This window comes from Panthera leo, chromosome C1 (assembly GCF_018350215.1).
Source record: "Panthera leo isolate Ple1 chromosome C1, P.leo_Ple1_pat1.1, whole genome shotgun sequence".
NCBI classification, from domain to species: Eukaryota; Metazoa; Chordata; class Mammalia; order Carnivora; family Felidae; genus Panthera; species Panthera leo.
In genome coordinates this window covers 20,183,181-20,199,546 of record NC_056686.1, presented here as the reverse complement: position 1 = coordinate 20,199,546, position 16,366 = coordinate 20,183,181, and the positions used below count along the sequence as shown (strand labels likewise).

Here is a 16,366-nt window from a genome sequence, read left to right as displayed (position 1 = left end):
TCTCCACCCACCTCCCCACCCAAAAATAAACCCAAAACCCTTAGGGAGCTTGGGACCAAACCTGGCATTGAAGGAGCACCTCTCAGAAGGGGATTTTTGCTACTTCCTAGCTCTGGGTTTGGAGCCTCAGTGTGGACCACTGCTGCTAGCTTGGGGAGAGGGTGTCAGGCAGAGGGGCATGTTCATGCCCTGATGAGGAGGAGGGAGAGTGAGGATTGACTTCTAGAACTTAGGAGTTTGATGGGAGCTACGGGGGTCAGACCTGGGTTCTGTCCTGGTTCTGCTACTGATTTGCCGTGTGCCCTCATGCAAGTCCCTTCCCCTTTCTGGGCCTCGGTTGCTCTATCTTTAAAGTGGATGGGATTAGGCTAGAAAACAGGATGGCATATAGGTTTTGTCTCACATGCAAAATGGACTGATCGCCATTGGCTTCTTGAGCAGCTCTCTGGGCTTAGCAGGAAAGCACACGAATCTGGAGTTAGGGGTCACTGTGTACATTCTGTAGGTTTGCAGACGTCAGGTGGTTTGATTCCCAAGTTCCTTTCTGTGCTGATGTTCTTTGATTCTTCTGTGCTTCCTTCTATCTCCTGTGTTATTTCTTGACCAACCGGTTGTCTGCTTTCTGCTTAAACACCTTCGTGATGGGGAACTCACTTCCTTCCCTCAGACAGAATCATTAGATTGTTGTGCCTGGTCTCGAGCTCACATCTGCCACCCTGAACTTGTACCTAGAAAGCTGACTTGGGTTCAGGTGTAGCTAATGCCCTTAGATACTTGGAACGTCGGTAATCAATGTATGCTTTCTGTCTTCCGGAGGCATACAGAGCTGCTTCTTTCCACTATTTTATGACAGAGCCAGAGATAGCATCTGTATATCCTTTGGAAAAAACACTTTAAAAACATTGTCAATTAGTTTATACGGCAAACCCGGTGAAGCTGGTATTACTGCTTCCATTTTACGGATGATGAAGCCAAGGCTCAGAGAGTTAACAGAGCGGCCCTCCGAGACCAAGCCTGTGCCCCTCTCACCAGCTGCTCCTCTGTCCCCAGCCCTGTCCCCAACCTTCCGTCCTGGCTCGCCGCAAGACCATGGCCTCCTGTTCTCTCACCCTCCGCAGGTTTCCATGTGATCCCCACTATCTCCAGCATCGTCCCGGAGAGCTGCCTGCTGATCGTGGTGGGGCTGCTGGTGGGGGGCCTGATCAAGGGCGTGGGCGAGACACCCCCCTTCCTGCAATCCGACGTCTTCTTCCTCTTCCTGCTGCCGCCCATCATCCTGGACGCGGGCTACTTCCTGCCGCTGCGGCAGTTCACAGAGAACCTGGGCACCATCCTGATCTTCGCCGTGGTGGGCACACTGTGGAATGCCTTCTTCCTGGGCGGCCTCATGTACGCCGTGTGCCTGGTGGGCGGCGAGCAGATCAACAACATTGGCCTTCTGGACAACCTGCTCTTTGGCAGCATCATCTCAGCCGTGGACCCCGTGGCCGTGCTGGCTGTCTTTGAGGAAATTCACATCAATGAGCTGCTGCATATCCTTGTCTTTGGGGAGTCCCTGCTCAATGACGCCGTCACTGTGGTGAGGGGCAGTGGCCACACACACGTGCACATTGGGCACAGACCTGAATCCAGGTCCAGAGTGAATCCCACATCCACCCGCTAATCACAGTAGCCAAACAGCTAATGTCCACTCCTGCTTACTCTGTGCCAGGCATCACTCTGAGCACTCAGTGTGGATTATCCCATTTAATCCTGATGATGATCTTCGGAGGTGCTTCTTACTTTACAAACGAAGAAGCATCAGGCTCGCTGAAGTTAGACAACTGGCTAACATATGATAGAACCAAGGTTAGAAGTCAGGTCTGTCAGACGCCCGGACCTGAGCTCTTGGCCTTCCCGGGGCATATTCTCTGTCCCTGACTCAGATCGTGATGTGATCTTGGTTAAATTACATATCCTCTTGAGACTTCAGTTTGTCCTTTATAGGCCATTTAGTCTATGAGGGCCATTTCAGCTTTATGTTGGCTGGGTCTTGAGTTATAGTTAGGTGTGTGCAGTTTGGGGGCAGCAGTGGTGGAAAGGGACCCTGCCCTCAAAACCTCCAGAAGGGGCACCTGGCTGGCTCAGTTAGTGGAGCAGGCAACTCTTCATTTCAGGGTCACGAGTTCAAGTCCCACATTGGGCATGGAGCCTACTTTAAAAACATAAAAAATAAAATTTATCAAAAAAAAAAAAAAGAACCCTCCAGAAGGTGATAAGTAAAATAGATTGGGGTTGGCCACTTGCTTATTACCTGACCTTAGGCAAATCACCATACCTCTCTGGGCCTCACCTTGATAGCTGCAAAGTGGCAGAGCAGATACTGCTTTCCTCCCAGGATCTAATAAGAACAGACACCCCCAACACAGAGTCTGGCACATGGCTGTGCTGTATGTGCTCACACATGCCCTTCCTCCCAGCTGGTTTCCTCAGGAAACAGGTATGTGTATGTGCACACTCACATATTGTGAAAACACTCCAATTCTCCTAGCTGGCCCCCTCAGAGAGCACTGCACACACGGGAAAACACAAGGACACCTGCACGCCAGTGCATGCTCACACACACGCTCCCTCTTCACCCACCCCAGCCCCTCAGGAAGCCGCACTTCAAAGAAGAGACAGACAGCAGGGGGGTGGGGGGGGCCCCCCCGGCAGCCTCAGCTTCCTCTTCCTCCCCTGCTGCCTTCATCGGGTCCTTGTGGGGCTGGGGGAGCAGCAGTCTGGTCTAAGCAGGCAGGCCTCAGTGCTGGGTCTTCTGGCACCAGCTCTTGCCTCAGTTTCTCCATCTGTAACAAGGATTGCAGTACCCAGCCTGTCATCCTCCCAGGGTTCTTACAGGAGGCACGCTTACCAGCAAGTACCAAAGCCAAAGCCCTCCCCAGTTGGATCTGGGTGTTGGGGTTCAGGTTGGCATTATCGGGGAGCAGTGGGGCCTGCTTATGTCAAGTGGATACCGCAGTCTGGCCAACTTGGGCATCTGGCCATGCCTCCCAAGGTGGTGGCAGTGCTGGTAGTAAGCTCACTTCCTATGTGAGCACTTCCTGTCTGAATATGTATTTGCCTCATCTGATCCACACAGAAACTCCGGGAGGTTGGCACTGTAACTATCCCGTTTTTCCAAGTGAGGAAACTGAGATACTGAGAGGTTAAGGAGCTCATCCAGGGTCATGTTAGCTGATAAATGAGGTAGCTGGGGTTCAGATCTACACAGTCGGAGCCCTGAGCCCACACACTTACCACTATGCTACACTGCCTCTCTAGTCTATAGCCGGATGGGAGAGAAGGACCTCGCCCTTCACCTGCCCCACTGGCCCAGGTAGTGCACTGTGAGGACCCATGAACCTCCTCAGGCCAGGAGTGAGTTTAGGTAGCCGAGGGCTAAGAATGCACCTGCTGGCCACTGCGGGAGCCCTGCCTGTCTCCCAGACAGCTATGGTCCAGGCAGCACTGCAACTGGCCAGTGCTTGGCATCTCCCCTTCTGTCTGCCCCAAGTCAGACCCTTTCTGGAGCTCTGGCCACAAACGTGAGTGCCCTGTCCCCAACATTAAAGCTGAAGGCTCCCCCTGAGTCCCATGGTCTCAGGCTTTTGCCCTGGAACAGGTCACCACTCCTACCCAGGCCTCCTTGTCTCTAGGTGCTGGGGGCTTTGGAGAGTCCCCTTTCAGTAACCCTCAGGTCCTTTTCCCTCTCCCTCAGCACCCCCAGGCCTGAAAACTCCAGCTGGTTTCCTGGCACAGCTGTCTAGGAGAAGGCCTGGTAGCCAGGGAGCTGGCACCTGAGTGGGGGTGGATCCTCAGAGCTGTACCTGCTGGGGAGGGCTTGCCCACTGCTATCAGGGAGTAAGTTCTGGGCCTGGCTTTGCTGATGGGGTCTGAGGGCCCTGTGTCAAGTCGCTCCACCACTGTGGGCTTCAGTTGAGCAAAGGAGTGGGCATCCTTGGCTCGCTTACCTCATGAGGCTGCTGTGTGTCAAGCAGGGTGACCGTTGTCCAAGGGCTTTACAATATATGAAGTCCCATTTAAACATCTGACAATAGCATTACAGTGACTGTTTCTTTCCCAGTCCAGGAGGTGGGGAAGCCTTAGAAAGCCTCTAGTTCCATAGTATCTGAATTTGGCCATTCACGGTAACCCCCTGAAGAGCTTGTTGAGTAGAGATTTCTGGGCCCCACCTCCAGAGAATCCAAGGCGGGTATGGCCTGCCTGTGTATATTTTCAGAAATTTTCACAGGTTAAGAAGTCCTGTTCTAGTTCATTGTCTGAATTCTCCCTGATTTAGGCTGAAGAAGAGACTGAAATCCAGACAGGGACATGACCTGCCCAAGGTCAGACAGTGAGAGAGGCCCCTTAGTGCCAGGAATAGCCAACACTGTGATAGGCATGGTCCTGGGCACTTTGCCTTTATTAACTAGTTTAGTCCTCACAATAGTCCTGTAAGGTTGGTACTGTAATCCCATTTTATGGCTAGGAAGATTGCAGCACAGGGAGACCGTAATCTGCCCCATGCACACAGCTAGGGCACGGCAGAGCCACTGTTCAACCCAGACAGTTTGGGTTCAGAGTTTGTGCTCTTGATCAGCACGGCACGCTGCCTGCCGGAAGCGAGGCCCTCGAGCCCCTGGCCCAGTGGTTTGGACCACCTGCTTGGCACTAGCGTGTCTCCGCTATCACGTGGCCTCTTCTTGTGGCCGTGGTCAGTGGAAGGCACATGATCACCCTGGGGTGGACCCCAGAGAGCTGGAGGGCCAGGGCCCTGCCCTCCTGCCAACCAGCCTGCACGTCCTCCCCAGGTCCTGTATCATCTCTTTGAGGAGTTTGCAAACTACGACCGAGTGGGCATCGTGGACATCGTCCTTGGCTTCCTGAGCTTCTTCGTGGTGTCCCTGGGCGGGGTGTTTGTGGGCGTGGTCTACGGGGTCATCGCAGCCTTCACGTCCCGATTCACCTCCCACATCCGTGTCATCGAGCCGCTCTTCGTCTTCCTCTACAGCTACATGGCCTACCTATCAGCCGAGCTCTTCCACCTGTCGGGTATCATGGCGTGAGTCTGGGCGTGGCATGGGTGGGGGGTGGGGGGCGCGGCCTGCCAACACAAGGGAGCTCCCCATCGCCCAGCCTCCAGCTCCAGGGATAAGATTCATGCACCAGGCTCCAGGTCCTGGGACTGCCCCCGGAAGCACTGAGTTTAAAGTTCTGGAAAGCCTCAGCCCTGCTACTTCTTCCCTTCATTGGCCTCCAAGGGGGTTCCTTGGTTGTAGCTAGACACAGGCTCCTGCATTCACTGTGTGTGCCCTTCTGTAGCCCTAGAGAGGAGGCTTGGGGCTTCCATTGCTGTGAGGAGTCGTAGAGGTCCTGAGGCCTCAGCTGGGCCTTGCAGTCAGGGTAAGGTGGAGAAGCAGTGAGGTGTGCCCGGTAGAGCAGGACATTGGAAGTGGAGAGGCCGGGTTGGATCACAGGATTCAGGGTGACCTTGAGGAGGCCAGGCCAGCAGGAGCAGAGCTCAGGTATGGACCCCAGGCCGGGAGAGCTTGGGCAGCTACTGTGGAGACCCCCATCTGTGAGACACCGCACTCCAGGGTAATAAACCAAGGCCACGGACATGTGTAATTGACTCCTGTTAGGCAGAGAGGCAGCACGGCCTTGGGGAGGAGGCACAGGCCTTGGAGTCGGGCAGACCTCAGTTTGCATCTTAGCTCTGCCACTCACTGCCTGGGTAACAGTGGAAGGGTGAAGTGTCTCTTAACTCTCAGGTCCCTCAGCTGAAAAATGCAAAAACATGACGGTGTCTGAGGGTTGGGTGAGAGGATTGAGCTGGAAAAGTCGCGTGAAGCCCACCGTGAGTGCCCGACCCGTCAGAGGAGCTCAGTAAATGGGTATCGCTCAGCCTCCCTGGCAGTGGAAGGGCTTTGGGAAGGTGCAGCTCGCCTGAGCCCCGAACTCTGCTCTTTTCTGACCCCAGACTCATTGCCTCGGGAGTGGTGATGCGCCCCTACGTGGAGGCCAACATCTCCCACAAGTCCCACACGACCATCAAATATTTCCTGAAGATGTGGAGCAGTGTCAGTGAGACCCTCATCTTTATCTTCCTCGGCGTCTCCACGGTGGCTGGCTCCCACCACTGGAACTGGACCTTTGTCATCAGCACCCTGCTCTTCTGCCTCATCGCCCGAGTGCTGGGTGAGGTCCTGGGCTGGAGCCGGGTGGAGGTGTGTGTGCGAGCGTGCACGGTGGGGGCAGGGGGTCGGCTTGGGGGGAGGGAAGGGTGCCCTGTGTGGAGAGCCCCTGCTTGGCTGTGCAGCAGGTGCTCCCCTGCCCCTCTCTGCCACGCTGAGACCACGATGGGTCCTCGAAAGGAGCCCATGCTCACGGTGAGTCTGTGACCTCTGGGAAGACAGTCGTGTGTGAGTGCACGGAGGGGCCTCGGGGAGCCTGTGCCCCAGAGCTCGGATCTGTGAATGTTTTCTGCGTGGTCCTGTGGCGCTGGTGACTCGAGCCCTTGGAAAGCTGGGGACGGCTCCTCCAAATCTGGCCGCGCCGCCAGCCCAGGGCCACACCCAGGGACCAGGCCTCCAGTCCTTGGGTCCTGCTTATACTTATACAGACACGCCTCACCGCAGAGACTGTATCACTTCCCCCTCTGGGTCTCACTCACCTCTCCTCTGAGACTCAGTCTTTGGTCCCCAAGCCTGACTGGGTGTCACATCCACTTGGTGCACTGTTCTAAATCCCCTTTCTTCCAGGGCCTCATCCTCCAGAGATTGTGGTTCTATGCTTGAGGTTGCATCCAAGTCTCTGCATTTAAAAAACAAAAAAAACCCAAAATACCCACAACGTTTTAGGGGCGCCTGGGTGGCCCAGTCGGTTGAGCGTCCACCTTTGGTTCAGGTCACGCGTGATCTCGCAGTTCTTGAGTTCGAGCCCGGCATTGGGCTCTGAGCTGTCAGCACAGCTGGAGCCTGCCTCAGATTCTGTGTCTCCCTCTCTCTGCCCCTCCCCCACTTGCACTCTGTCTCTCCCTCTCAAAAATAAAGAAGCATTAAAAAAAAAAGAAATTAAGAAAACTTTTTTATTATGGAAAATTTGAAGCACACAGAAAATTTGAGCCCATGAACCCATTATAATTAATAGATACCAACATGTGGCCAGCCTTGTTTCAGCTCTTCTCCCACCCCCCTTCTGACATCCAGCCACCGGAGGCCTTGTGATATCTCTAAAGCACATCCAGGTTGGGAAACCCTCTGAGGGATCCACCCAGCTGTCGGCTGAGGGACCCAGGAAGTGAGCACGCTGGGTGGGTGTACTCGTGGAGGCTTCCTCCAGACAGAGCGGTTGCGGGGAAGCCGGGAGGGGTGGGGAAAGTTTGACACTCTTCCTGCCCTTCCCTGGCAGGTGTGCTGGGCCTGACCTGGTTCATCAACAAGTTCCGAATCGTGAAGCTGACCCCCAAGGACCAGTTCATCATTGCCTACGGAGGCCTGCGAGGGGCCATCGCCTTCTCCTTGGGCTACCTCCTGGACAAGAAGCACTTCCCCATGTGTGACCTGTTCCTCACTGCCATCATCACTGTCATCTTCTTCACCGTCTTTGTGCAGGTGCTGGACAGGGCGGAGCAGCCCTGCCTGGGGACCCTGGGTCTGCCAGTGAGAGGGGGCCACGGGTTCTAGTCCACTGATCACTTGCTGTGCAATCTTGGGCAAGCCACTCCCCCTTTCTGGGCCTCAGTTTCCTTAATTGTGAAGGGGGAATTATGATAGTGAGCAACCGATCAGAAAGTAGAGCAGCCAGAATGCTGCCTAACTTAGTTAGAGATCCAGAAGGCATTGAGAGAAGTGGGTGTGGTCAGCAGGCCCACAGGCTCTTTACAGGGCTTTGGGGAAGTGATTTAATGTCCTAGGATCTCAGTTTCTGCGCCTGTAAAATGGGATAATCATAGCACAACGGGGGGAGCTAGAAAGGTTGTTGAGTTGGGCAGCAGGAGGTCTGGAGTCAGCCCGAGCTGTGCTGCCCCTGTGTGACCCTGGGAAAGACCCTCCTCCCGTTTCTGGGTTCAGTTCCCCATCTGTGAAGTGAGGGCATCAGCTTAGATGATCCCAGAGTCCTTCCAGCCTTGCTGGTCAGTATTTTCTGTGCATTTAAATGAACCTGGCTTAGCTGAGAGTCCCCCCAAACCCCTCAGAATCCCCAAGGAAACCCAGCCTGGATGGCGGAAATTTGCTCCACCTTACCTGACCTGTGACTTTGGGCAAGTGAGAAATGGTCTGTCTAGGCCTCCATTTCTATCCCCTCTGTCTTTCCTAGATATAAATCGTGGCAAAGCCTTAGCTGGGAAACAGCATTGCCTTCTCAAAAGAAAAAGATATGGCGGCATCCTCCTGGGGCTAGACTTACCTTCTGTCCTTAATAAGGATAGGGGGCTGCCTCTTTCACCCGCTTGCCCTGTTTCCATCTTCAAAAATATTTTATGACCTTAACTTTGCAGTTGTATATGGTAATGGTTTACCGAGCCCATTTTCAATGAAGTCAGCATTGAGGGAGGGCCTTCCTGCTTGGGTCTGAATCCAGCGTTACTACTCCTGAGAGACCTTAGAAAGTTACTTACCCTCTATGTCAGTTTCCTCGTCTGTAAAATGGGGACAATGGAAAGATCTACCTCTTAGGGTCATTGTGGGTATTCACGAACTAATACTAGTAAATCACAGCTGGCTCTGGCACCTGGAAAACATGCAGTTAAATTTGCTGTCACTTCTTACTAGGTTATCAGTGGCAGTCCTGTGAGGGAGGCAGAGCAGAAGTAGTTTTCCCTATCAGCCAGGCCTGACTTCTCTGGGCTTGCAAAGTATGTCTGTGGCGGAGCTCACATTTGAACCCAGGCCCTCCAACCCCTCGCCCGGGCTAAGGGAGTCATTCCCCTGGATGGGCTCGTGTCTTCAGGAAGAAGCAGCCCTTAAGGACCTACCTTTATACGATGGCTGGCACGGAGGTTGGGAGATTGGGGACCTCAGAGCAGAGGGCATACCAGCCTCAGGAGCTCTGCAGGTGGGGGCAGGGGAGGCTGGGCCTCCCTGCCAGGGTAGCAGAACTGGAGTGCCTGACACCTACCTGCCCCCCAGGGCATGACCATTCGGCCCCTGGTAGACCTGTTGGCTGTGAAGAAAAAGCAAGAAACAAAGCGTTCTATCAACGAGGAAATCCACACACAGGTACTGGAAGCTGGGCCTTGGCGCTCGGTTGCAAAAGGCTCAGGGAGCTGGGGAGCAGCCAGGCCTCATGTCCGTTGCCTCACTCAGCTCCTTCCTCCCTCATCCCAGTGTTGGGTCATCCTTCAGCCCCTTGAGGTCACCATATTGTGCCATAGGCAGGTGTGGTGTGGGCAGCCAGGAGTGCCGGCGGAGGGGGGTGGGGGTCATGCTATCTCTACCTCTACTGGGAACCTATTGCAGGCATTGGGCACAGGTGGGTTCAGGGAAGGGTGCTCAGCCAGGCCCCAGAGGCAGAGGGTTTGAGGTGCCATGGGTTCAGGATGAGTGAGGTGTTGGTGCCACCTCCTGGCTGCTCCTGGAACTACAGGGCTGGGCTGAGCAGAGCTACACTAGAGTGGAAGGTGGGGTGGGGTGGGGGGGCCATTCAGAAGTCTCCGTAGGGAAGGAGCCCAGTAGTGAGGCTTGACCTGGCCCTGGGCCCATTTCAGTTCCTGGACCACCTTCTGACAGGCATCGAGGACATCTGTGGCCACTACGGCCACCACCACTGGAAGGACAAGTAGGTGGCAGGCCTGGTGGGCAGGGAGGGGCAGGTGAGGGTCTCCCGGGCCCTGGGTGTCATCCCACCCTGAGGAACTGGCTCCACGCATCTCCTCCCTCCTCCCTCCTCCCGCCAGGCTCAACCGGTTTAACAAGAAGTATGTGAAGAAGTGTCTGATAGCCGGGGAGCGCTCCAAGGAGCCACAGCTCATCGCCTTCTACCACAAGATGGAGATGAAGCAGGCCATTGAGCTGGTGGAGAGCGGTGGCATGGGGAAGATCCCTTCTGCTGTCTCCACTGTCTCCATGCAGTGAGTGCCCGTGGCCGATGCTGGCAGCTTCTGCACGCACACCAACCTGGCAGGCCGCCGGGGGGGGGGGGGGGGGGGCAGGGGGGCAGGCCCCTCTGTTGTCCAAGCAGGGTGGGTGAGAGGGCTGCAGGGCCGCAGTGAGGACCACCCCCACCCCCAGGCCACCCCCTGGGTGACCTCCTGGCCCGGACCCTGCACTCCAGGGTCACAGGAGTTCTCCCGGGGACCTAACCTGTGCCCTGTTGTCCAGGAACATCCACCCCAAGTCCCTGCCTGCCGAGCGCATCCTGCCAGCTCTGTCCAAGGACAAGGAGGAGGAGATTCGCAAAATCCTGAGGAACAACTTGCAGAAGACCAGGCAGCGGGTGAGGGGCTGCTCCCCGCCTGGTGCCCCTCCAGCAGAGGAGTCTCTCTGCTCCAGCCCTGCCCCGCACATGCCCAGACCCCCCCTGGCTCCTCCAGGCCCAGCTTCTAGTGCCTGACGGCTGTTCCTCCCACAGCTGCGGTCCTACAACAGACACACACTGGTGGCAGATCCCTATGAGGAGGCCTGGAACCAGATGCTGCTGCGCAGACAGAAGGCCCGGCAACTAGAGCAGAAGGTGCGTCTAGGACTGGAGCTGGCTCCCGCCTTTCCGGGAGTCTGGGTTCTTCCCACACCCCCACCACCAAGCCCCTGTGAAGAGAGAGCCACTGCAGTCTGGGTTTTTGGGGTTTTTTTTTGGGGGGGGGCCTCCTCCACTTGTATTGAAGGCTGAGCCCCAGGGCAGGTTCCAGAAAGCTGCTTCTTCCTCCACTTCCTTCCCTCTCAGAGCAGCAAAGAGGCCATTGCTCTCTCATCGTATCCTCAGACATCTGAGTCTATCCATGTGCTCTAACCTCTCATTTTCTTTTTTTTTTTTTTTAACGTTTATTTATTTATTTTGAGAGAGAGAGATTGCACGCACACATGTGAGCAGGGAAGGGGCAGAGAGAGAGGGAGAGAGAATCCCAAGCAGGCTCCACACTGTCAGAGCAGAGCCCGACACAGGGCTTGAAAGTATGAGAGACAGATACCTGGGTGGCTCGGTTCGTTAAGCGTCCGATTCCAGCTCAGGTCATGATCTTGCAGTTCATGGGTTCAAGCCCCACATTAGACTCTGGGCTGACAGCTCAGAGCCTGGATCCTGCTTCAGATTCTGTGTCTCCCGCCCCCGCCCTTCTCTCTCTCTCTCTCTCTCTCTCTCTCTCTCTCTGCCCCTCCCCCTCTTGTGCTCTCCCTCTCTCTCAAAAATGAATAAATAGACATTAAAAAAATATATGAGGGAGATCAGGACTTGAGCTGAAATCAAGACTGAGCCGACTGAGCCACCCAGGTGTCCCTAGGATAGAACAAGGGCTTAAGGGAAGATAACCTGAGTTCAGTTTAGACATATTGCACTGAGATACCTGAGGGCCATTTGGGGTCCAGTTCTCCTGAGCTGACTTTATGGACCTCAGGGGCGAGTGTGGACTGGAGTAGATAGAAACCAGGGCAGTGTCACTGTGTGAGAGGCAGGGCAGTTTAAGGCTGCTCAGGAGATTGCGTGGCCTGACCACAGGCTGGGCCAAGCCTTCAGGAACCCCTAAAGTGCCAGCATGGCCTCAGCGCTGGCAGAGGCAAGTGAAGAGCCTAGTGAGGAACTGCCAAAGAGGGAGCGAGCACCCGGGCACCACCAGCTCGCCAAAGGAGGGTGTGGCCATCGGCCTCAGGCGCCATCCAGAGGGGCTGCCCGTACTCACCCCTGTCTGCCCTCTCTCTGTCAGATCAACAACTACCTGACGGTGCCGGCCCACAAGCTGGACTCACCCACCATGTCGAGGGCCCGCATCGGCTCAGGTAAGGCAGAGTGCAGGGTGCCGGACGAGGGGCCTTGAGGTGGGGCACTCATTGCCAGTGTCTCCTGAAGATGAGGTTCTGACAGGAATGGGGCTCAGAGAACCGCTGGGGAGGACAGGCTACTCCCTCTGACCTCCTCCCAAGCCATGAGCTCCTACATCAGATGGAGTTGGGGATTCCCCAAGGGGGCAGAAGAATGGCCCTGCTGTCCTCCCTAGGGACAGAGATGCTTCATGTGGGGCTCACGGTGAGGACCGTGGAGGGGTTTGGTGCCTGGCGGTGAGGCAAGAAGGGTCTGCACCATTGGGATATCCCAACATGTGAGGGAAATGGCAGCGGACCTTCTCCCAGGCCTGGGCCCCAGGGGCAGGTGGTGACTCAGGAAGGGGCCCTAATCCTTGGTCTGAGGAGGGTCACCTGTGGGAGTCCCTGGTCTAAGGAGAGGAGCACAGTCTTACCTTTGGAGCCCCAGCCTGAAGGGAAGAGAAACCATCTGATAAGGGCTCATATGGAGCCACGTGGAGTAATCCTGAAACGTGGCAGCATTGCCATGCTCCTAGGAAGGTTCTGGGGGGGTTGCTGACCCACATCAAGGTGGAGCACACGCCAGGCCAGACTCAGGGCAGAAGCCAACGTGTGCCTTGCTCTTGGTCCCCAGACCCCCTGGCCTATGAGCCGAAGGCCGATTTGCCTGTTATCACCATCGACCCAGCCTCCCCGCAGTCTCCCGAGTCTGTGGACCTGGTGAACGAGGAGCTGAAGGGCAAGGTCTTGGGGCTGAACCGGGATCCAGCGAGGGTGGTGGAGGAGGACGAGGAGGACGATGGGGGCATTGTGATGCGGACCAAGGAGCCCTCATCCCCAGGCACCGATGATGTCTTCACCCCTGGACCAAGTGACAGCCCCAGCTCCCAGAGGATACAGCGCTGCCTTAGTGACCCAGGTCCTCACCCTGAGCCTGGGGAGGGAGAGCCTTTCATCCCCAAGGGGCAGTAGCACTGGAGTCAGTGGGCAGTGCCCATCCCACCACAGACTCTCCCACCAGAACAGGGGCTGCTGGGGGAGCTGGGGACTCCCCTCGTCCTTCCTGACCTGGATTGGCCCTGCCCCTACCTTGACCGCATGGCAGCTGGGCCCACAGCCCCAACCGCAGCACGGCTTCCCCTGCCTCCTGGGAAGCGCCCTCCCTCCCACCAGAACTGCCTTCCCAATCCATTTGGCAGAACTGTTGGGCTGGGAGGCAGATTCTGCCCCTTCCTGATCCAGGCTGTCTCCCAAACCTGGTCCAGGGCCTCTGGGATTCCCAGCCCTCAGAGGCCTGCCTCCTACTCCGTCGCCCTTCTCATTCAAACCAATCTTAGTTCCTAACCAAAGAGCCTCTGGCTCAGTCTTGGTTCCACCTGGAAAGGGAAGGAGCCGAGACCTCTCTTGGCCTAGGCTGGGCCCTACATTAACAGTGGGAAGACTAGGGGACCAGGTATCTGACTGGGGTACGAATCAGTGACACACGGCAGGCCCACCCTCCTCCTGCTGGCTCTGTCACCTGGCCAGCCACCCTGACCTGTCTTCACTCAGAGCTGCAGGCCGAGGGCATATCTGAGCTTCCCTGACTGGAGCTGGGGCACTTTGGACAGTGATGTGACTTAGCTTTCCAGACTGCTTCCCCAGGGACCACCAGACCCTTCAGGGGCTACTGTCAGGGGAGGGACTGTCAGGGGATCCAGAAAGTGCTGCCTTTTTATCTGTTTTGTTTGTTCACACTCCATGTATGATTCAGTTTGCACAGAGGGCATTCCTGTTTTTAAAACATTTTGAAAACCCCTGATTGAACAGAGCTCTGGCCCTCCTACTCCAGAGCATTACCCCTCCTCATTTGTGCCTGTGTGCCCAACACTCTCCCCCAGATCAGTCCTCTGCCTCCTGGGCTCTTAACTGTGGCCCCAAGGCCGTGATTTTAGAAGTGACCACACACACATCCCGATTCACGATTCTCTCTAACTCACTGATGCTGGGCCTCCTGGCACCTCCTTTGCTCTTGGGCCTGACCCTCAGTCCCTGCTGACCTGTTCTTTCTCTCATTCCCCCCACCCACCCCCTAGGCCCCTGGACCTCTTATGTGCCCCCAGACTCCCCCTCTTATGTGCACCGCACCCAGCTTGCTGTGGAGCCCAGCCCTTGGGGGAGAAGGCCTTCCCCCAGCATCTCCCACCCCACCAGGGCTGGTGGTGGGCAGAGTCCTGGGCCCTTAGGGGCCTTTGCTCACAGGCACACACTCCACCCCCACTGCCACCATGGCCAGACCCAGGCCTATTGGTGTCTGTCCTTCCCCAGGATTGTGCAATAGTCAGAGTGCCCCTCTTCCCAGTGGACTGGGCAGTGGGTGCTCATCTGTCCCCCTCCTCTCCGTGCAAGTGCTGTTTTGGGCAGGAGTCCCCATGCAAGGGTGACATTGACAACCATGTTCAAAGCCACCACAGCTGCTGCCGCTCTGCTGCCTGTACAGAAGAAACCGAATCTTTTTCATATTCTAATAAACACGTGTGAGTTTTTATACAGTTGAGGGCTGCTTCCTAGGGACCAGGACTTTGGGAAGGAGGGTGGCCTGGCCTGGGCGCCTGAAGGACTTAGCTCAATGGCTAGCGCAGAGAAATGCCTAATCCGTGTCAGCACTGGTGTGGTTATTGCTGTGTGCCAGGCCCTGGAGATAACAGCAGTGGGCAAAGCAAGATGGTCCCTGCCCTCCGGAGCCTCCGGCCTCCTGAGGAGAGAGCACTATCCAGCAGACGTTCATGCAGACCACGAAAAACCCAGTGTGTTTGTGAATGACAGCGAGTGAGAGGGGGTCGGGAGTGGCAAGGAGGACTATCCTGAGTGATCTTAGGAAAGGACTAGAGAATAAGCTGAGATTGATCAGGTGACGAAGGTTTCAGAGAGTTCCTGAATATTCTAATCGGGAGCTGCACATGCGAAGACCTTAGGATCTGAGAAACGACCGGTTTGGCTGGGTCAGAGAGTGACAGGAAGGGAGACAAAGATGGGACCTTGTAATCCTTGGCTAGATTTTGATTTATACATAATGGCAGTGGGAAGGTTCTGGTACCTGTAAAGTGGGGACAGTAACGTGGATGAAAGTGCTCAGGTGTATGAGGTTCAGCACTGTGCAGGGTGCCCAATGGGCTCAGTTCAGTGGAGGTTGGATCCCTGAGGTGCATTTCCAGGAGCTGACCACCAGAGGGCAGTGGGGCCTTGGCACACGCCCCAGGCACCCTTGGAAGGTGGGCTGTCCAGGAAATCATCTTGTTTGCTTCGACTGGGAGTCAGGAGTGGTCAGTGCAAAAGGACTGTAGGGAAGGACCATGCCATCCGTTCCTGTGGCAATCGATGTCTCAACAAGAAACAGACGATACACCCAAAGGGATACTGAAGAGCCTTCAACTAAAGGATTCTTTACAGAGGTATGGGCAGGGTTAAGGGAACCTACCAGGAATGGGGCCCAGGGGACTCACACTTCAGAAAGCCATTACAACCCCTAGACTCCCTCCCCCTAGAACAAGAAGAAGGAGCTGTTCCTAGAGGAGGGGGCCACCCTGCTGGAGCCACAGCCATAGGGAGCAGAGCAAAGCCCCTGCCAGATGGGGAAGCAGGGGATAAATATTCTGCTTTTGATCCTGCTGGTGCCTCCCCTTAGCCAAATCCATTAGGGAGCCAGAAGGGAAGGCACCTGAGTAACTTCACGGAGTTCAGTCCACAAGGGTCAGCCTTGCAGTAAAGGGAGCAAGGAGAGAGTGGATTTAGGGGACAAGACATCCAAACAGCCATGCCTTTTGCCCCCACCATCCACTGATCCTTCAGATGAAAAACTCATGTCTCTGTTGCTTAATGATTACATAATTTCTGTTTGGGGTGATGGAAAGTTTTGGAAATAGATTATGATGCTGGTTGCAGAACACTGTGAAGGTACAAAGTGCCACTGATCATTTACTTTAAAATGGCTCATTTCATGTAAACTTCACCTCAATTTTCTAAAAATGGAAGGAAAGCTCACCTTCAATAGGAGAAACACAGTCTCATCAACCACCACCTCCTTCTCATACTTAACCATACTCTTGATATCCTCCGGTCATACCCTTTAACTTAAAATGTCACCCATCACCAGGGCTCTTCCAGTAAGGTGGGGTGGTGGGTGGGTGCAGAAAACCAACAACAGAAACCCAGAAACCCACTACAGCACCCCCTTCTGCCGCTGGTCACAAGACGTAATTTTCCACTCAATGGCAACCCTCTTCCACCCCCGTCTCTGTCCCTCTTACCAGCTGCTAGCTCTCTAGCTGGTTTGGTTCTTTACCTGGTGGGTAAGAGCCATACAGTTCAGGTTCTTCTTGGTCTTAGGTTTGCAGGGTTGCCAAGTTTCCCTTGGA

At 55.5% G+C, this 16,366-nt stretch overlaps 1 protein-coding gene across 2 annotated transcripts in view; it reads left to right on the top strand.

The window, feature by feature from the left end:
- Positions 1–15,240, top strand: part of SLC9A1 (solute carrier family 9 member A1) — a 48,471-nt gene extending 33,231 nt beyond the window's left edge. For both annotated transcript variants that reach the window (XM_042948501.1, XM_042948502.1), the window contains exons 2-12: positions 1,119–1,579; positions 4,830–5,080; positions 5,999–6,216; positions 7,429–7,631; positions 9,150–9,239; positions 9,728–9,798; positions 9,917–10,090; positions 10,341–10,455; positions 10,591–10,692; positions 11,876–11,948; positions 12,607–15,240. In XM_042948501.1, the coding sequence (XP_042804435.1) occupies positions 1,119–1,579; positions 4,830–5,080; positions 5,999–6,216; positions 7,429–7,631; positions 9,150–9,239; positions 9,728–9,798; positions 9,917–10,090; positions 10,341–10,455; positions 10,591–10,692; positions 11,876–11,948; positions 12,607–12,944 (2,096 nt within the window). In that variant the 3' untranslated portion in view covers positions 12,945–15,240. The remainder of the gene's footprint in view (positions 1–1,118; positions 1,580–4,829; positions 5,081–5,998; positions 6,217–7,428; positions 7,632–9,149; positions 9,240–9,727; positions 9,799–9,916; positions 10,091–10,340; positions 10,456–10,590; positions 10,693–11,875; positions 11,949–12,606) is intronic.
- Positions 15,241–16,366: the final 1,126 nt, after the last annotated feature.